We start from the raw sequence: 21,652 nt of genomic DNA on the forward strand, positions 1-21,652 counted from the left end.
CATAAAGGAGAGACATCAGAGAGCTTCGACAGGGTCTGAGGTTCTCTGCAGTCTGCATGCTGAGAAACTCAAACAGTTCTGTCGGAAATGTCAACAGCCAGTGTGAAAGAAGTCCAGAAGTCCAGAAATCACTGAAGCCCTTACAGCAGTGGTCCGGGACCCCTAGGGGGTCCTCAGAGTTACTACAGGGGGTCCTCCAAATCTTTGTGTGATAGAAACTTTTTTCTTATTTTTTTTTATATTAACCACTTGAACCCTAGTGTCCTTATTCTGAGAACTTTAGCCAAAAATAGCAGATCTACAAGCTCACAACGTGTAGATCGTCTATTTTTGGCAAAGAGATTTGGTGTAGAGGTGAAAAAGAGCAGACTAATTACAGAATGAAAGGTCAAGTTTAAGTATCGGCGGTTCAAGTAGTTAAATATCTGAAAACACAAATTGACATGAATCCAAAATACACTGATGATCGATCGTGCTATCAAACAACGAAACTACGGTATATGGAATCTCTATAAAGGTTGTGGGGGTCCCTGCTTCATCTCTCTCTCAACTAAAGGGTCCTTGGCGTGAAAGCGTTGAAGACCCCTGCTTTACAGGAGAAATGTAAATCAAACTATGATCAAACAGCAGAACACATTCAGTTCCAGACCAGGCACACAGAGATTCAGATTAAGGAAGGTTTTAAGAAGATGCGTCAGTTCATGCAAGAGGAAGAGGATGCTAGGATTGCTGCACTGTGGGAGGAAGAGCAACATAAGAGCCAGATGATGAAGAAGAAGAAGACAGAGGGTCTAAACAGAGACATATTAACCCTTTCACACACAATCAGAGCCATAGAGGAGGAGCTGAGAGCTGAACACATCTCATTCCTGCAGAACTACAAGACCACAATGCAAAGAGTCCAGCTCACACTGCAGGACCCACAGCCGGTCTCAGCATCACTGATAGATGTGGACAAACACCTGGACAGCCTGACCTTCAGAGTTTGGGACAAGATTACTTTATGTAATGTATCACACTAACTAATACAGCTTTCCCCCCCAGTTTTCTTTTCTCAATTATTTTCATTTTATTTTTGCAGATGAATTAATTAATTTGGTTAAAAACTTGATCCTGCGATATGAAAATGACTTGTGATTTACATACTGATAATCCTGTCCTGCAGTAGAAAAGAATGTAAAGAATAAACAAATGACTGGGGTGAAATGTATGAATACACTCAAAGGGATTGATAAGAGGATGGAAATGAACAGGAAAACAAGACACTCAACTAAAATGACAGAGCCATCCTGAGTTATTTTAACTGTAGCCTACAATGGTCTACACATGCTCACTGAAATGCCCTGTGTATTATAGTCGCTCAATGAGACACAAATAAAGTCGAAAATTTATCTGAAGTCATGTAGGCTTCTTTTTTTTTTATAGTAAAGTAGCCTATGGGGGGGGGGGGGGGGGGTCCAATGAGCATTTTCTTTACTACATGAGCAGTCATTTATTTTAATTTGTTATATTATTATTATTTTAAAGCTATGAATATGAGCCTATATATGTGTTATGTCTTGCAAACATTTACCTTGGGTCAGTGACAAGAATTCAAAATGGGAGCACTGATGTGGCTTTGGGTCATCATCATCAGTTCATGAACTGCACAGGGCTTCGCGCTTACGACAGTTTGACAGACAGACAGACGTACACAACAACACCACACTCTACTTTACGGCAGCCGTGTTAAGGCGTGCTGCTGCTGCTGGCATTTGATTTGAATTCAGACCACAGCTGCCAAAAGGTACAGAAAGTCGCTCTGTTGTTGTTATTATTATTACATTAACAGCCTGGGCACCGAGAGCCTATGATACATTTTTGACGATGCTCTCCGCCCATCATTCCGTTACGAAAAAGCTGTAGTTGTTAGACAATCTACTTGTCTTGTGTTAACAAGAACTAAAGTTAAACGCTGTTTAGCCTTGGATCAAGACTATCATAATGTTCTTGTTCTTTCTCCTTTTTCCAAGGCTAACGCTTTTTGTCAACTGATGCGCTGACTATTTTGTGCATGGTTGTTTACCTATATATTTGCCTTTTAGGGAATCCAATTCTAATAGCGTTAGTATACGTTATAGCCTAATGTATAGATGTGTAGTTGTACTTCTAGCTAATGTTATTTGCCTTGCCCAGGCAATGCGCATTGGACTGCCCAGTGCAGAGACATTACAAGGCGTGTCTATGAAATCACTGGTCCTGGTGAGTGCATGCTCCGAGTTATGATTTATGGCTATAGCTCCATGCATTACACTGTACTGACACTTTACATGATGATCACACTGGGAATGCGTTGTTCTGAGGGTGCAACAGTAAATCGAACGAATAATTATTAAAATAAATATAATCACTACTGTAATACAATAATGACATAATAATAATCGACCTAGAGGTTCCGAAAGGAGCTATAATCGACCCTCTTATTTTGAGCCTGTGAAAATAGCAGATCTACAAGCTCACGACTCACAATGCAACTTCAAAGCATTGTGAGCTTGTATATCTGCTATTTCCATTATTTTTGCACGCCACATTGTGCGATGAAGTTTAAAATATTACTAAGGTGAATCGATTAGTTTAAGTATATTTGTTGTTCTATTAATTGAAGAAGTAATAGGTAGAATAATGGTTGATTGATTGATTTGATTGAAGACTTTATTAGAAGTTTGCATAGGAAAAGGTACAGTTTCATGACGGTACAGTTCACTGGTACAAGGTCTACTAAAAGGAGATCCATGAAAAGACTAAGCTTATTTCCACTGGAAACCATTGAAGTATCTCATATAACATTGAATGACAGACAAATAGAACACAGTACTATGCAGTAGATATGTAAAGAAAAACAAAATAGAAGACAGTAAGTCAAAACAAACAGTATATACAAAGAAGGGGCAGGGGAGGGTAGGGTTGGGCTAGATTCTTTTTTACCAGTTGCGTTGCAGCCCTACAGTGTTGTTGTGCATGTTTAGTTGTGTACATCTTGCTCCCTGTAGTGGGGACACTCAGCTGTCCTCTCTGGCACATGTTGACGTTCGTCTTGCCTCTGTTTCTATGACAACGTAATCATCTCTAGACTTTCCTGGTGAGCGGGTTGATGTTCCAGCTGCTGAGGACTGTCGGACTGAGAGCATTTTCCATGGCATCTGAGACGTACACATCTGGCACGCATTCGGCAGCCTTTGTCACCTGTCCCAATGACAATCAAAGCAAAATGGCTTCCATGTCATCTCTTCCAGAAGAGGATTTTCCTGTCCTGTGTGCTGTGACATCTTTAAAGATCCTGTTGTCCTGTCATGTAGCCACAGCTTCTGTCAAGACTGTCGGCAGGAATGGTGGAGAGAAAAGGAAATAAAGGAGATGTCCAGTTTGTAAGAAGAGACATTCAGCAGTGGATCCTCCCAGATACTTGTCTCTGAAGAACGTTTGCGAGGCCTTCATAAAGGAGAGACATCAGAGAGCTTCGACAGGGTCTGAGGTTCTCTGCAGTCTGCATGCTGAGAAACTCAAACAGTTCTGTCGGAAATGTCAACAGCCAGTGTGAAAGAAGTCCAGAAGTCCAGAAATCACTGAAGCCCTTACAGCAGTGGTCCGGGACCCCTAGGGGGTCCTCAGAGTTACTACAGGGGGTCCTCCAAATCTTTGTGTGATAGAAACTTTTTTCTTATTTTTTTTTATATTAACCACTTGAACCCTAGTGTCCTTATTCTGAGAACTTTAGCCAAAAATAGCAGATCTACAAGCTCACAACGTGTAGATCGTCTATTTTTGGCAAAGAGATTTGGTGTAGAGGTGAAAAAGAGCAGACTAATTACAGAATGAAAGGTCAAGTTTAAGTATCGGCGGTTCAAGTAGTTAAATATCTGAAAACACAAATTGACATGAATCCAAAATACACTGATGATCGATCGTGCTATCAAACAACGAAACTACGGTATATGGAATCTCTATAAAGGTTGTGGGGGTCCCTGCTTCATCTCTCTCTCAACTAAAGGGTCCTTGGCGTGAAAGCGTTGAAGACCCCTGCTTTACAGGAGAAATGTAAATCAAACTATGATCAAACAGCAGAACACATTCAGTTCCAGACCAGGCACACAGAGATTCAGATTAAGGAAGGTTTTAAGAAGATGCGTCAGTTCATGCAAGAGGAAGAGGATGCTAGGATTGCTGCACTGTGGGAGGAAGAGCAACATAAGAGCCAGATGATGAAGAAGAAGAAGACAGAGGGTCTAAACAGAGACATATTAACCCTTTCACACACAATCAGAGCCATAGAGGAGGAGCTGAGAGCTGAACACATCTCATTCCTGCAGAACTACAAGACCACAATGCAAAGAGTCCAGCTCACACTGCAGGACCCACAGCCGGTCTCAGCATCACTGATAGATGTGGACAAACACCTGGACAGCCTGACCTTCAGAGTTTGGGACAAGATTACTTTATGTAATGTATCACACTAACTAATACAGCTTTCCCCCCCAGTTTTCTTTTCTCAATTATTTTCATTTTATTTTTGCAGATGAATTAATTAATTTGGTTAAAAACTTGATCCTGCGATATGAAAATGACTTGTGATTTACATACTGATAATCCTGTCCTGCAGTAGAAAAGAATGTAAAGAATAAACAAATGACTGGGGTGAAATGTATGAATACACTCAAAGGGATTGATAAGAGGATGGAAATGAACAGGAAAACAAGACACTCAACTAAAATGACAGAGCCATCCTGAGTTATTTTAACTGTAGCCTACAATGGTCTACACATGCTCACTGAAATGCCCTGTGTATTATAGTCGCTCAATGAGACACAAATAAAGTCGAAAATGTATCTGAAGTCATGTAGGCTTCTTTTTTTTTTTATAGTAAAGTAGCCTATGGGGGGGGGGGGGGGGGGGGGGGTCCAATGAGCATTTTCTTTACTACATGAGCAGTCATTTATTTTAATTTGTTATATTATTATTATTTTAAAGCTATGAATATGAGCCTATATATGTGTTATGTCTTGCAAACATTTACCTTGGGTCAGTGACAAGAATTCAAAATGGGAGCACTGATGTGGCTTTGGGTCATCATCATCAGTTCATGAACTGCACAGGGCTTCGCGCTTACGACAGTTTGACAGACAGACAGACGTACACAACAACACCACACTCTACTTTACGGCAGCCGTGTTAAGGCGTGCTGCTGCTGCTGGCATTTGATTTGAATTCAGACCACAGCTGCCAAAAGGTACAGAAAGTCGCTCTGTTGTTGTTATTATTATTACATTAACAGCCTGGGCACCGAGAGCCTATGATACATTTTTGACGATGCTCTCCGCCCATCATTCCGTTACGAAAAAGCTGTAGTTGTTAGACAATCTACTTGTCTTGTGTTAACAAGAACTAAAGTTAAACGCTGTTTAGCCTTGGATCAAGACTATCATAATGTTCTTGTTCTTTCTCCTTTTTCCAAGGCTAACGCTTTTTGTCAACTGATGCGCTGACTATTTTGTGCATGGTTGTTTACCTATATATTTGCCTTTTAGGGAATCCAATTCTAATAGCGTTAGTATACGTTATAGCCTAATGTATAGATGTGTAGTTGTACTTCTAGCTAATGTTATTTGCCTTGCCCAGGCAATGCGCATTGGACTGCCCAGTGCAGAGACATTACAAGGCGTGTCTATGAAATCACTGGTCCTGGTGAGTGCATGCTCCGAGTTATGATTTATGGCTATAGCTCCATGCATTACACTGTACTGACACTTTACATGATGATCACACTGGGAATGCGTTGTTCTGAGGGTGCAACAGTAAATCGAACGAATAATTATTAAAATAAATATAATCACTACTGTAATACAATAATGACATAATAATAATCGACCTAGAGGTTCCGAAAGGAGCTATAATCGACCCTCTTATTTTGAGCCTGTGAAAATAGCAGATCTACAAGCTCACGACTCACAATGCAACTTCAAAGCATTGTGAGCTTGTATATCTGCTATTTCCATTATTTTTGCACGCCACATTGTGCGATGAAGTTTAAAATATTACTAAGGTGAATCGATTAGTTTAAGTATATTTGTTGTTCTATTAATTGAAGAAGTAATAGGTAGAATAATGGTTGATTGATTGATTTGATTGAAGACTTTATTAGAAGTTTGCATAGGAAAAGGTACAGTTTCATGACGGTACAGTTCACTGGTACAAGGTCTACTAAAAGGAGATCCATGAAAAGACTAAGCTTATTTCCACTGGAAACCATTGAAGTATCTCATATAACATTGAATGACAGACAAATAGAACACAGTACTATGCAGTAGATATGTAAAGAAAAACAAAATAGAAGACAGTAAGTCAAAACAAACAGTATATACAAAGAAGGGGCAGGGGAGGGTAGGGTTGGGCTAGATTCTTTTTTACCAGTTGCGTTGCAGCCCTACAGTGTTGTTGTGCATGTTTAGTTGTGTACATCTTGCTCCCTGTAGTGGGGACACTCAGCTGTCCTCTCTGGCACATGTTGACGTTCGTCTTGCCTCTGTTTCTATGACAACGTAATCATCTCTAGACTTTCCTGGTGAGCGGGTTGATGTTCCAGCTGCTGAGGACTGTCGGACTGAGAGCATTTTCCATGGCATCTGAGACGTACACATCTGGCACGCATTCGGCAGCCTTTGTCACCTGTCCCAATGACACAGTGGCAAGAGACCTGGCCAGGTGACACACTCAGTGCACACATTTCCCAATCATCTGTCTATCTATCTATCTATCTATCTATCTATCTATCTATCTATCTATCTATCTATCTATCTATCTATCTATCTATCTATCCGTACCATTTACAATTACAACGTATCATTGTTTTTATGGTATTACTATATTAATAATTATGTTAAGAAGAATCAGAATTATAGCTTTATTGTCACAGTTTTACGCTGTGTAAATTGTGTGAAATTATGTTTTTGGGTGTGCGCCCTATCATTTGTAGTTTCCATGCAGTTGTCCAGTCAGACAACTGCAAATCAAAAGCAAAAAAAAAAAAAAAAAAAGGTTAAAAGCCTTTAATACATATTGGCTAAATCATATTTGAAAATAGTTAAAAATGGGATAACCCATGCCTTTTGAGCCTTCCTCAGGGTATGACTGCAAATCAATGATGGAGAAAAGAATTTTACTTTGACCCTTTTGGTCAACTCATGAAAAGTTATGCATTGACTTGGCCCAGAGGACTAGTATTTCCACCATGATTTGTGCAAATAACTAAGTTCTCGATATACAGTACTGCTATTACACACAAGCAAAGAAAGAAAGACGGCAACATATCTCCTTCATGTTGCCCCTCATAGCGCTTGGTTAAATGATCTGTTTGTTTCTCTCAGAGGTATTGTGGAGAAGAAGCTGGCTGCTTGTGTCAACATCATCCCTGCCATCAAATCTGTGTAAGTTTGTACCAAGGATCAAACATTATGTAACTGTTTGACGTAGGCCTGCCTAATTTATACCTACCTTTTTGGCGAAAGAAATTCAAGCTACAAACATGCCTAATAATAATACATTTTATTTGTATAGCACTTTTCAAATGTAATTGTCTTTTCGGGAGAGAGAGAGAGAGAGAGAGTAATGTAATTGTTCTTTTTCTTTTTGTATTTAATGTTAATGTTTGTTAATATGTTGCATAACAGCATTCTGAAACTGAATGTTTACCAAAGTGCTGTGCAGGCTCTAATAGCTCTAGTAGCACTTAATATACAGCAACTCCCGGCGCCTCTTCAAACAACACAACAATGTTAACTGTCAAAAAAATCTTATAGTGGGCCTGTTTTGCATTGTTATTGAATAGTAGCCTATGCCTTAGCAACAGTTGGACCAGTTTAATTCAATATATACATCTACTATTATGCTTAGTTATGACAGACACACATACATACCTTACTTTGTAACACCTAAATTAAAAAAAAGGATGGTCCAGAGCAGCTGGACATCCAGCAGTGTGACTAGGAGGAAATGGTCATTGTGCATGGAGACCAGGTGATCATGCCTAATCCAATCCAATCAAATCCACTTTATTTATATTGCACATTTTAAAAACAGAGTTTACAAAGTGCTGTACAGAGAAACACGGCTAAATACACTAAAGGCCAAAATACAAAAAAGCAACAAAAACATACAATGCGGTAAAAGAGCAGTAGAAAACACAACACTGACAATAAAAGACGCAGCTGCGTCAGACAGGGAAAATAATAAGCAAAACAAAACCATATGAACTCTCAACTGGAATTAAAAGCCAGGGCGTACAGGTGTGTCTTCAGACGAGATTTAAAGATCTCGATGGTGGGGCCAGTCTGACTTGGGAGGGGAGTGCGTTCCATAAAGTGGGACCTGTGACTGAAAAAGCTCCGTTTAACAACTGAATGGCTTGTCACTTTCTAATGAACTAATGAAAACATGGATATATTTTTAGTGAATAGAGGGGGCAGCAGAGACTGAAGAGAGCATAAGTGGAAGTCAAACTAAACTCATTCCACTCTACAACTCCCACTTGCCGCCCATTCACATCAAACAAAACTCCCGTCTGCTTTGCTAGATATCATCACAAAGTTCAATTCTAGAGAAAGTAACATGTGCAGGTGGGTGATGTGAGAGAACATTTCAGTAACTAGTATTTTTCTTCTTTTTTTATGCATTGTAGAAATGACTGGTGTTGTAGGTTGCACAACATAGCTGAATATGTTTTATGTAGTACAGCACAGCAGTCAGTCTATATGTGGCATTTCTTCTTGTTGTCCTCAGATATGAATGGCAGGGTAAGATAGAGGAGGACAGTGAAGTGCTGCTGGTAAGTGTCTGTTAGCCACCATGCTGCATTAAGCAATGAGACAACTAAAGTTCTATACTGTAAATGTTACATATCGTCTCTGTCGGGTGGAAACCAAAACTTTTACTTTTCAGAAAAAAAAGCAAAAATAGCAGATCTACAAGCTCACAGTGCGGCGCTTCGTGACAGGTTTCGAGCTTGTGGATCTGCTACTTTTGATGCTTTTATGTGACGCTGAAGCTTGAACAAGTAGGATGTTAATTTACATGTGTGCATGTTGATCCAAAGGGCAATTACAGAAAGCCTTATTTGAACTGCTGTTGGTTTAAATAACTGCTTATTTAACACATTTATTGTGCTTTTAGATGATCAAGACCAGAAGTACGAAAGTGCCTGCCCTTGCTGAATATGTCCGGTAAGATATAATGTGCACTGTGTAGGTGGTAGAAAATGATTCCTAGTCTGCAAGTAAACTAGTCTAGAACCCCAACATTCTGTACAGGGTTTGTGCCCAACTGTCTTGTGTGTGCATGAGAGGGAGGGAGGGGTGCATGACATGTGATTCCATAGGTTAGGATCACCATCCTAATAATGATCTGTACTGTTCAACCATTTAAACCATATATACTGGTACTTGGTTGAGCATATACTAACTAGGCCCTTCATGGTTTTCCCTCTACAAAAATATCTTTGGGGTGAAAATAGAACATCTACAAGCTTGTACATGCTGCTGTTTTGTGACGAATGTTCAGCCCAGAATAGGGTTTAAGTGGCTCTCTTTCTGACCTCCTGTTTTATAAATATCCGTGGAACTCAAAGTGACGATTCGGGGCTCCTTGAGGAGGTTCCAAAGGGACAGGTCTGTAACTGAGTTTACAAATGGAAGGTTCCATTTGTATACTAACTTTCAGAGTAACATGTGTTGTTGGAACCACTGACCTACAGTATATCATCTAAGTGATGATTGCAGTGGCTTTAGCAGGTTATACGCGAGCCCCCTTTCCCCTGCCTTTAATTAGTCTGTATTACAGAGACTAAACTGTGTTCCCCATGTTCATAAGTGTGTTGTATCAGTATGAGGAATTTATCAGTTGTGTTCCAACTTTGACACAACACTAAAATGAGAAAAGCATGTCATTGTGACCGTGGAAGGTGCAATTGATTAAAGGGAACATTGCTGTCATTATGCCTTCTTTGCTCTGCCAATTTGTCCTAATATTATTTTGCGGAAGATTCACAGTGGGGCAGTTAGTGCACGCTGTCACAACAGTGTGTGTGTGTGTGTGTCTGTGTGTGTGTGCGCGCGCCTGCGTGCAGATGGCTCACATTGGTCTGTTGTGCTTTCCAGCTCTAACCACCCCTATGAAGTAGCTGAAGTCATTAGCATGCCAATCGACCAGGGCAACCCGCCCTACCTCAAGTGGATCGGAGACATCGTTCCTGAATAAGAAAACAAACATACTAACCCCAACCCAACAACAACATACTAAACCTAACACATTTTGTTAAGCAACGAAACGTTTACCTTTCAGCTGCGTTTTCATATTCCATACTGAACATGTCATGAAATGTATACTGGTCATCATATTTGGAATAGTAAAAGTCAATAAAAATGCCCTGTGGATTTTGTTAATTTGGTTTTGTTTCAGCATTCATTCACACCCTTGAATCTGTCAGTTGCTCAATATGGTCACTAGGTGGCAACCTTGGTTAAATTAGAAAATGTTCTAATCTAGATAAAACATTTCCTGGGATTCTTTGAATTGTTAAGTGTGTGTCTATGGATTGCAAATACTTGTTGTCAATTCTTATTATCTTGAGAATAAGGATAATGGCTTTGTCATAGCAGGAAAGCCTTTGTTTCTAGATTTATACATACATTTATTTCCCTTTTAAATGGTTCCCCATTTGTAAGGAACATGCATTTATGGACTTAGCATCTCCCCGAGTAACAATGCCACACAGCTTATTGATGTTGTTTTTGATTCTTATTTGGTGGATAGGTTGAAGATGCTATTTTACAATGTACCCATTTAACAAACAGGAGCCTCAGCAGCATGTGGATGATCCATAAACCGAAACAGAGGCCATGCTCCGGTGGTGCAGTGGTAAAGTACCTGCCCACCACCGTAGAGGTTTTGGGTTCGAATCCACCATGGTGCATCAGCTTTGTTGAGCGTCTATAAAAAAAATTGGCCCATGTTCGGGGGAGGGAAGGCTCTAGTCTACGCACTCGCGCTGGGGGCTCCTCACTGGCAGGTGAGTCCATATACTGTACAACAGCAGTAACAACACAATGTGTAGAGGGAGGAATCAATTGGCATAACTAAATTGGGGAGAAGAACTGGTAAAAAATGAACACAGCCTGGTACCACCTCCTCATGCTGGTCACCAGCCTGGTTACACACTGCTGTTGGACTGGGATGGCATTCCACTTCTCAACCAGGATTTGTCTCAAGTCAGCCAAAGTGGTTGTATTGGTCACTCTAGCACAAACAGCACACCCCAGGCTGATCCCACAAGTGTTCTGTTGGCAGGCCATTTAATTCCCTTCTCTCTACTCCCAAATTCCAGAGGTTGTCTCGGATAAACCCTGCCATGTGCTCTTCCAAATTGTTAATGCCAAGGAAACATTGCTACAACAGAGAAATGATATTCCAAACACAATTATTTTAAATGTACCTTAAATGGGCCATCTCTCTGCACTCTAGAGAGGAACAGATCTAAAAGACATTTGAGTATGTAAGTCAAATCTCACAAACAAAGCATTTCTTTACAAATGTCATGTGCAAACATTTATTAGCTGAATCTCTTAATATTCCACTTGCAAATAAGGCATGGGAATTCACTGAAGCATCACAAGCACATACTATTGTATTTGAAGACATACTGTACATACATTTTACAATCCAAATATTTTGTGTGAGCTCCACCAAGTAGGGAACTGATGTTAAATGGACTTGGATACTTGCTTCAACCATTGAGTATTGAAACATCTTGGATCCAGGGCTCTTCACTGTGAACATTTTAAAACTCTTCATGACAAGTGGAAAAATTCAACATTCTTTTACAAATCTCATAAGCAACCTCCTGCCCTTTCACTTAATCACAGCTTTAGATGCTCTGCTTACAATCACTCAATTATTTTTAACTCAGACACTGTACGCTAAAGACATGTGAAAATTACTCATTGTATGTTTGTATTAGGACTAAATGATCAGAGTAAAGCCTTTTTGCAAAAAATAAATAAAAATCAGTGTGTTTATAAAATACGTACATCTTTCTTCCAAGAGAAAACAACACACGTTTGAATTATACATAAAAACCTGAATGTACAGTATATTAGTCCCAGTGTGTATTCTGTAGATGTTACACAAACGATTTGTGTAAACACAGGCTTTACACTGCTTATTGAAAATTAATGCTTTTACTTAGTTATGGCTGATGCTGTACAATTTACATTTTCATTTTACAGCTGACTACAAGTCATAATATTTAGTATTATTCATTATTCACAAGTTTCTTTCCGTGCACGTTAATGAAGCATGCACTCAGGATTTGCATGTTGTAAATTGATCCAACTTGAATTTTGCAATCTGCTGTCGCAGCTGGCAAGCATTCACAGCAGATGGTGTAACCACTCAAGCCCTATTTTATACATTGTCAATTGTCATACAGATCTACAAGCTCAAAATGCATTTGGTCGTGATCCAAACTAATCTTATGAGTCCATTTGAGTTCCCGTTACACACTCTCAGAGTTAAATCAACACTGTAACAATCCATTGGACGCCCTTGGCCCTTGGAGAGAAACAGTGTTTGATAGTAGTCTACACGCTGAAGTAACAACACTGAAAAGAGGCCACTCACAGACAGCTAATTTCAAGAACTGTACTTTCCTCAGTTGATGCCTCAACTAGTGACCTATTGCTTCCCCTCTTTGATCCCCTGGCCAACGTGGACATTGTCTCAGCAGGACACAAGCCTGGGCCTTCCCCAGCCATGTCTGCAATGTAGGCCCTCTGCCCGGAGGGCTCTGGCTCTGTTTCCCCATCCTGAGAGAACAGAGCCTGGGATCTCTCCTCCATCCCTCCACTGTTACCGTTCTGCACAATCCTGCTGATTCCTGCCATCTGTGTGATGGCATCATCTGTTCCCCCGTTCATCTCCCCCTCTTCTTCCTCCTCACCGCCACATCCCTCGTCGTTTCCCAGCCCGTTTCGAGTCTGAAGCCCGATGCCGGCCCACTCCTCCGTGGGGCGCTTAAAGTCGGTGCCGCCGGCTCTCTCGTGGTCGTCCACCCTGCGCGAGGAGCGGCACAGGGCCTTCCGGAAGCCCCTCTTGAAGTTGTCGGACAGGAAGCCGTACAGTATGGGGTTGGCACAGCTGTTGGCGTATGACAGCACCACCACGAAGAAGTAAAGTCCCCTGAAGTCCCTGGGCAGCACCACCAGGAGGTTGACGATGTTCAGGATGTAGAAAGGTAACCAGCACAGGACAAACACCACCACCACCACCACCACCATGCGTGTGATCTTGCGCTCCGACTTCCTGCGACGTGTGGACGTGGCCCGTGCGCGTTTCCCTGCACTGCGCACCTTGGAAACAAAAAAGGAGGAAAATAAGATTTTAATGGTTCAATTTACAGCTTAAATGAGGCGACAGGGAATATTGATGGTAGAAGACGGTAATGAGACTTTTGACACATCATTACTTGAGTATATACTATTTGCATCGAGTCGGAATATTGGGTCAGCAAAAAATACGTCCCAAATGAACCATGGTCTTCAGAGCCATTCAGTTGTTTTCATCTCATGAAAGTCTCCTGAGAGACTGACAACTATTGCTCATTAACCATTAAGACCGGGAAAGCATCTGTTTCACTTTAGAGTTAACCACTTTTAACCATTATTTTATACTTTACTTTCATACTATACTCTACAAGCTATTGTGAGCTTGTAGATCTGCTATTGTAGAAACATTGTTATAATTTGTGCAAATCTTTTAATATATATACAGCATATCTTTTTTGATTTTTTAATTTATTTTTTAGTTCTGCCTTACATTTTTGGACACTGCTCCTACAGATTTTGGCCTAAAATCACGCAAAGTGGTACACAGTATCTCTAAAGTCATGTCATCAACATGGATCTGTCCCATTTCCCATATTCCCTCCTGATTGGCTACGACTGCCTTCTAAAGTTTGTGTATGTGACGTGCAAGGGCTGGATTGCCAGCCTAGGTGGACCACTACCCTGTGGCCCAGGCTACAGCATACCCTTTAAAGAAAAAATAAATCTTAACAAAAAATCTCCCTGGAACAACAATATATTTTATGATGGGGGTCCACAGCCAAATACATATAATTTCCTTGACATGAAAAGGTTTGACGTTTGAGCACCAATGGTATAGCAATATACATTTTTCAGAAAACACTTTAGGATTTAGAAGACATTTGCGGAATCGACCTCAGGTCTTAATGGGTTTCGGAGTTGGATTGAAGTAGTGGAATTACGAGGTTTGAAGTTCTCCAGTCTGCAGTAGAATCATTTATTGTAACTATGAATAAATATTTCAGGCTCTTACCCGCATCTGAGAAAAGCACAGAAGCATCTAATGATACTGTGCTATACCGCCACTGACACAGGAATGACAGGATGATCAATTTTCATTTTCATGTTTTATACATAATTTGATATACACTGTAGTGGTGGTACATTATTATTAATATACATCATCAAAATGCAAACAACATATCAAACCTGTCAGTATTTCAGTGGTGAAACATTACCACACGGTGAACCATGTGTAGAATGCACACAATAAATCTGCACACCAAACAAAGCCTCAGCCTCAGAAGTCTGAGGAATAGCCTGGCGGCTGGTGTCACTTCCTAATAAATTCTGCAAAAGCGAGCTTTGTTTGGTGCTTATTTATTGTGTTTATTCTACATGACAAACTTTTTATCCAGTAGCACCCTGTCTGGTATTGGTGTGGTATGTTCTTTTGTGCCTTTGATGAATACTGAACCTTCTAAAACGGCTAGTTCCATTCCTTGATTCTGATTGGCTGGTTGCCGTGGTATATGACACTATAACCCACACCTTGAATCAGTTTATATCAAAGCCAGGTGCGTTATTTCTTTCCACTGTGCCGTGAGGCTGAACTAGAGAAGCGAGCGTTTGATTTTCTCTCAAATCCTGCCGTGCGAGTGCTTCTAAGCACCGCCCGCATGCATAGGACAGTGACTGAATGGCTCCGGGCGGGGCTTGTAAAGGCGAAAAGCGCCTCTATTCTCCAGGCACATACTCGGCTGTTAGTTTAGGTTGCTATGCTAGCGTTTCTGATGTGATGTTCACCCACAAAGCAGCAAAATCTGGATGAACATGTGTATGGCTCGAATATGGTTCTTAACATGAGACTGATCTAACACATAAGTGTTGTTTCCCTATTTTTTGGCAAAAAGAATGACGTGACTTTATAAACACACACTGGCTTCCGTAAGTCCCGTTCCTGGGATGTGGCTGGTAAACAAGGAAATGTCTCTTCCTGGTGGCGGAGAAGTGTACTTTATTCTTTAAATAATGGAATGCTATGTTTTTCATGTTGCAATATTGTGACCGTTTTAGAAAAGCAATAAGCCACGCGAGGCTTGTGAATACCGGCTGAGAGGGTCGGAAACACTCGGCTGGCGCCTCGTTTTTCCCAATGCCTTTCAGCCGGTGTATACTACCCCGGTAACCACTCGCCTCTTGTGGCTTATTGCTTTAATACCACCATGGGGGCAGTCTCTCCTGTAGCCAGCCAGAGCCAGGCGATTGGAGTTGTCCACCTACCAATCTGTCTGGTGACATCTAAATTCAATGTAGGGGCTAAGACTGGGCAACAACAATTATTCATGGTTAAAAAAATAAAAATAGTGCATTGCAGATCCAACTCAAAGCCTTTACTGTAGTCTTTCACATAGGAGGCATTAACCTATGGCAGTGGCCGTAGGTTTGTCTGAGGCCGTTTCTCCTGTGTTAAACCAAACCAGTGCAAAAAATACCCTTACTTACAAGTCTGTATTAACTCTGGGAGTGTACAAATAGAACCAAATGGACCCGAGGTTCCATTTGATTTTACAGTGCAGATTGTGGTTCCCGATGACCAAAACAATGGTCAATTTGTACCCTCCCAGAGTTAAAGACAATTAAGAAGTAGTGAAAATAGCAAATCTACAAGCAGATCTAAGCATCTACAAGCTACACAGCACGTCGTTTGACGCCGTCTTCTAGATATGCTATTTTCACTATAGTTTGGGTCCCGGGTGCAAACGTCTAATTTCCCTTTTGGGTCTTGAGCTAAAAGGTTTGGGCCGTATGGGAACCCGTGTCCAATGGGAAAAAACAAACGTACCTTGATGACTATCAGCAGGTAGCACAGGCAGATGACCAGCAGAACGTACCTTGATGACTATCAGCAGGTAGCACAGGAGATGACCAGCAGAACGTACCTTGATGACTATCAGCAGGTAGCACAGGCAGATGACCAGCAGAACGTACCTTGATGACTATAAGCAGGTAGCACAGGAGATGACCAGCAGAACGTACCTTGATGACTATCAGCAGGTAGCACAGGCTGATGAGCAGCAGAACGTACCTTGATGACTATAAGCAAGTAGCACAGGCTGATGAGCAGCAGAACGTACCTTGATGACTATCAGCAGGTAGCACAGGCAGATGACCAGCAGCGGGAACAGGAAGCCCACGGTGGACGTGTAGACGATGAAGGAGGCCTTCCAGACGTCGGCCGGCTCGGGCCACACAATACTGCAGTTGCCGTCGTCCTCCAGCACGTCGGCGAACACCACCACGGGCAGCACCACCACGGAGGACACGGCCCACACCGCGCCGTTGACGGCCTTGGCCACGCGGGGGCGCCGCCAGCGGGACGAGCGGATGGGGTGCACCACGGCCACGTAGCGGTCGATGGACATCACGGTCAGGCAGAAGATGCTGGTGAACTGGTTGAAGGCGTCCACGGTCATCACCACGCGGCACATCAGCGAGCCGAACGGCCAGGAGAGCAGCGCGTTCTGCACCGCCAGGAAGGGCAGGCCCAGCATGAAGAGCTCGTCGGCGATGGCCAGGTTGAGGATGTAGATGTTGGTGACCGACTCGGCTCTGTGTGGAGAGCGGGGTGGACAAGAGGTGGTTGTAGTGTAGACCAAAAAACTGTGCTCGAGTGGAAAGTTTTATAATTATAATTAGAATGACTCAAGTAGAAGTAAATTTAGTTGCCTGAGTTAGGAGTAAGAAAATATCTAGTGAAAAGACTAGTTCATGTGATCTGATTTATTGTTTAAAAAATCTGAATGTAATTGAAAGGTCTAAAACATAAACAGTCTCTCTGTGGGAATGAAATAATCAGAATGTGCATTTCATAAAAACTTACACATATATGTATATACAAATAAAAGAAATGAGCAGAAGGTAGCCAAATCATTTTTCAAATGTTAATTATGCTCCTTTACATTTGGCCCAAATGTAAGGAGTGGCACTTTTTCTTCACAAATATACAAAAGGTTACATAAGTAAACGAAACAGAGTGACTGACTGTAAGTTAGGGCTGTCACGATTATGACATTTTACATGACGATTATTTGTCACTCAAATAATTGCGATTAACGATTTAATTGTGTTTTTGTCGTTGACAATTACATTTCTGCTTTTAAGTTGCACATGGTAGATATGACACATAATTACTGACATATTTGACAACCTTATACTTAAAAAAGAACATTGATAGTGGAAATAGCCGATCTACAAGCTCACAACGCGTCGCGATGCGACGCGTTGTGAGCTTGTAGATCTGCTATTTCCACTATTTTTGACCTTTTATTTAAATATATGAACATTTTTCAACATGGAAACGATTATGGCGATTATGAAAAATAATCACGATTATGTCCAAAAATCACGATTAGATGATTATGTAATAATTGTGACAGCCCTACTGTAAGTAATTACTATTTACTCCCCACCTGTGGTAATGCAGGACCACATAGATGACCAGAGTGTTGCCCACCAGGCCCACGATGCACACCATCACGTAGATGAGGGGGATGAGGACCCCGGCCACGCTGGGGACAAACCCTGCGTCGTCGGGCTCCGTCCAGTTGGTCCAGCTGCTGTTCATAAGGATGGAACCGCCGTCGGTGTGGGCGAGGCCCGTGGGGGGCGGCGTGGAGGGGAGCAGGAGAGGGGAATGCTGGGGCATGATGGTGGTGCTGTTGACCCAGGTGGCGCTAGAGGGTTCCTGTGGCGGTATGGAGGCAGGGGCTGCCTGGATGAGCTCCATGAGGACTTCAGAGGAGGAGTGGGGACAGGCGGTATAGGCTTGATTCAGTCACACGTTAGTCCTGTAAGAGAGGATGCACAATTTAGGGTTTTTATCCAGAGCGAACTTTACTTTATTTGTTTATTCATGGAACAGCATGTCAATGATCATTCAGTCAATAGGGTAGTTGACAGGGGACTGCCCATAAGTCCGAAGGTTCATTAGTCCGAATTTAGTTAGGGTTACTGAGGTTAAGGTTAGGGTTGGTAATGAACCTTCGGACCAATGCCATGGCACCAGTTGACACATAGAGCATAAAGATGAGTTGACATGAACTGTATACCTTAGCGCATGATAACATTTCGTTATCGTTATGCTTTTGACTTCTAAAGGCTTTATCATAGTCCGAGGTGAAGAGCTATCACCTCAACTTTTAGGTGATAAGCTACCACCAAAAAATGTGAAAACAAGTGGAGGCCATCATAGTCACGGACTCACGGTGAAGTCCTATCACCGCGTTTCTGAAACCACGGGGGCAAATCGACCAATCAGTGAACGGGGAGATGGGGAGATGTCTGAAGGTAAAAACAGAGGAGATATGTCAGGGTTCGCGGTGATAGCCCTTTACTGTTCCGAATGACGTAATGTTGTAGTTTTCTGACTTTAAAATACTACACTGCGGTGATAGCTTATCACCCCAGACTGTACTATGATAGGGCCATAAGTGACTTCTAACTTCCACTTTATTTTCCATCACCAATGACAAACGTAGTATTACCAGTAAGACGCCCTAAGGGAGAGGCATCGCACATGGGTGCGTGCACATGTCGCGTGTACATGGGCGCTTTGGCATGTATACCCTTCTGCTGAGCTGGCTCGAGTCATCACTGTGATGTCAGAACAGGTCAGCTATATCCTTATATGGAGTCAGTGAGGTCAGATGTAGAGGTATTGACTCCATATATGGAGATCTAGGTAATGATGGTCATCTCCATGTATGGATATCCAGGGTTTGAAGAGGCCAGTGTTGTGATCTTCATGGATATCCACGTGATGATAGTCAGCAGTCTTGATTTGCAAATTAATTCTCTCTTGGCCATATGGAGCGTTCATATATGGGCATTGCCAAATATGGGCTTAATATCAGGGATCTCCATATATGGTTGCCATACAGGCTGTCTTGGTCATTCAGTCAACTTTGTGATGTCACAAAAGGTCAGCTATTGACATTGAGGCGGTACAGACTGACGGACAGGATGTGTGGGGTTTCATAGTAAACTGCGACCTACGGTCGCAATTATTGCAGTTTGGCTATGTGCAATACTGCATGCCAATGTTTTGTTCAGAGGCATTGTCAGTAAATTCGACCCCTGGAAGATACAAAGTCTTTAACACAACACATTGGATATGTTTATAATGCAATTAATTCTTTTTTTTTTAACTGTGAGGGAGTACGAATGAAACCGAATGGACCCCTATTGGTTATTTGTACTCCCTCAGAGTTGACTTGACAACAAATGGATTCTAAACAGCTTGTTTCCATAACTCTTGTTTAATGCAAACAACAGAAAGTCCACAAGGGCATGAGGACAAAAGCACTTCATGCATTTACTTAGTGTATTTATACAAGACTTGTTTACAATGCTGTCTAAGCTTCATAATAATCGCGCTGCGGCACACAAGCACACTCTCGTTCGCACAGCAGTAATGGCTCATAATTGCTTTTCTGTTAGGAGCACAATGGATTGGCTTATGACTGGGAAAGCGGTATGTCCTCTGCAGCCTTGTGGGTAATTACTGCCAATGTGAGGATAATGAAGAGAAAAATAAGTAGAGGAAAATGGACGAGGGGTCAACAACGTAACAAAGTCAAGTCAAGTCAAATGTATTTTACATAACACGTTTAGTAGACTCTCAATGTGCTTCCAAATAAATCTAAAATTAAAATGGAAATAGTGACAAAGTGACAAAGCATAAAAGAGCAGTATAATCGAATCTATTATTACACATTAAAACATTTAAAATAAGCGGAAAACATATATTAATATCACAACAGTAACAAAGAATACAGCAATAAATGAATGAAAAAAAAAGACAAATGTGAAAGAGAGATAGTTTAAGACCCAAACAGAGCTATAGAGCACAGTAAGATCAATGTTTATTCTCTTTAGTCTATTACAAACGTCTTAATAATGCCAGGTCTTATTACTTAAATTAAGACATGGAGTCGTGACCAATGGCTAATCTATTATGAGTGCAGTAATTTGCGCACCACGCCCTGAATTAGTCATGGACGTGTTTGGGCGGTTACTTTAATCAAACCAATGAGAGTATCAGCTGCCATTTAGAGGTCAGCACAAGACGCAGTGCTATTTTGAGTGCGTTAAGCGGTGAGACTATTTGAAAGGAGAAAAGTGCATGGCCATAATCACATGGTCACAATCCCAATGCTTGCATAAATAAAACCATATTTGATACACTTATCCACCTACGGAACGTGCCGTCCTGCGCCGTGCTGCACCGATCCGTACCGCGGACCTTTTATTTTTAAAATCGATATATTGACCGAGATATGGCGAGTTTTTTTAAGTCAAGGTTCATAATCAGCTACCACATTGAGCCCCTTAATTAACATATGAACACTCCCCCACGCGTTAAATATGATGCAGTCTTAAACCTTAACTGTTTGCATTCAACACAACTTGCATAATAAGGATTGCGGTATCACTTAATTAATCATAGGGCCCTAAAGGTTTAAGCGAACGTACTTGTGGCCAGAAATGCCTTCTAGTTTGCAAACTTTTTCAAGTCAAAGACCCCCAAATTGATATATTCGGCTGCAGACCCACATCTGAAAATGTTTTGTGCTAGGGACCCCCCAGAAGAGAAGATTTGTGACTTAAAATATTCAAAATGATTTTAAAAAATTATCAAAAATAGATGTAGAAGCTCTCAGCGTGGCGTACTGTGAGCTATTATCTTCTATTTTTGACTAGCCAAAGCTAAAATCTAAAATGACACAGATGCTTCCCCCAGTAATAGTGTTGATCAGAAAACATATTGTCGCTGTCGGGCAGAAACCTTGTATCTCCAAATTTCTTTTTTGTAAAGTAAAGCCCTGCTTCATCATACAAGACCGTCACACAAAACGAGTGAAAATAGCCGATCTACAGTACAAGCACACAACGCCTCGCATCGCGTTGTGTGCTTGTAGATCAGCTATTTTCACTATTCAAAAAAAAAAAAAAAATGTAAATTGATAAATACAAAACGAACGGTTTCGGACATGGTTTCCACCTGACAGTGATGATATCCTAATCCCCCCAGTGTTGTATTTTCATCAATTTGTTACGCTCTGGGTTCAACATCTGATACACTCTCACTGTGTTAAACGAATTCTCCGAATTTCACGGTTTGAAGAGCAAGGAAAACATGCCGACCCTGAGCACACACAGACAAAGTAATAGCCACTTATATCAGTAGCACTGGTTTCCCCATG

At 41.4% G+C, this 21,652-nt stretch overlaps 2 protein-coding genes and 1 long non-coding RNA gene across 4 annotated transcripts; 2 read left to right on the plus strand and 1 right to left on the minus strand.

Moving 5' to 3' along the window:
• The first annotated feature begins 1,546 nt into the window (after positions 1-1,546).
• On the plus strand, positions 1,547-3,790 carry LOC308281042. The gene is made up of 3 exons (XR_013961805.1): positions 1,547-1,786; positions 2,176-2,241; positions 3,110-3,790. It is a non-coding gene; the product is annotated as an uncharacterized lncRNA (long non-coding RNA).
• A 1,240-nt stretch (positions 3,791-5,030) lies between these two features.
• Positions 5,031-10,466, plus strand: LOC308281072 (protein CutA homolog). Of its 2 annotated transcripts, XM_080721155.1 has the most exons (7): positions 5,031-5,263; positions 5,653-5,718; positions 6,587-6,735; positions 7,398-7,457; positions 8,809-8,854; positions 9,199-9,248; positions 10,182-10,466. In XM_080721155.1, the coding sequence occupies exons 2-7, from the start codon at positions 5,656-5,658 to the stop codon at positions 10,279-10,281; spliced, it is 468 nt and encodes a 155-aa protein (XP_080577281.1). In that variant the 5' UTR covers positions 5,031-5,263; positions 5,653-5,655; the 3' UTR covers positions 10,282-10,466. The 2 variants fall into 2 exon arrangements, with proteins under 2 accessions (XP_080577281.1, XP_080577282.1); XM_080721156.1 differs by lacking the exon at positions 5,653-5,718.
• Positions 10,467-11,053: 587 nt separating this feature from the next.
• LOC308282331 (somatostatin receptor 3) lies at positions 11,054-18,174 on the minus strand (the record flags this gene model as incomplete). Its single annotated transcript, XM_080722678.1, has 4 exons — positions 11,054-11,105; positions 12,790-13,430; positions 16,523-16,997; positions 17,858-18,174. 4 exons carry the CDS (start codon positions 18,172-18,174, stop codon positions 11,054-11,056), a joined length of 1,485 nt encoding a protein of 494 aa, XP_080578804.1.
• Between the last annotated feature and the right edge of the window lie 3,478 nt (positions 18,175-21,652).

The sequence above is a fragment of the Nannobrachium achirus genome (genome assembly GCF_963921795.1).
Source record: "Nannobrachium achirus genome assembly, chromosome: 3".
NCBI lineage: Eukaryota > Metazoa > Chordata > Actinopteri > Myctophiformes > Myctophidae > Nannobrachium > Nannobrachium achirus.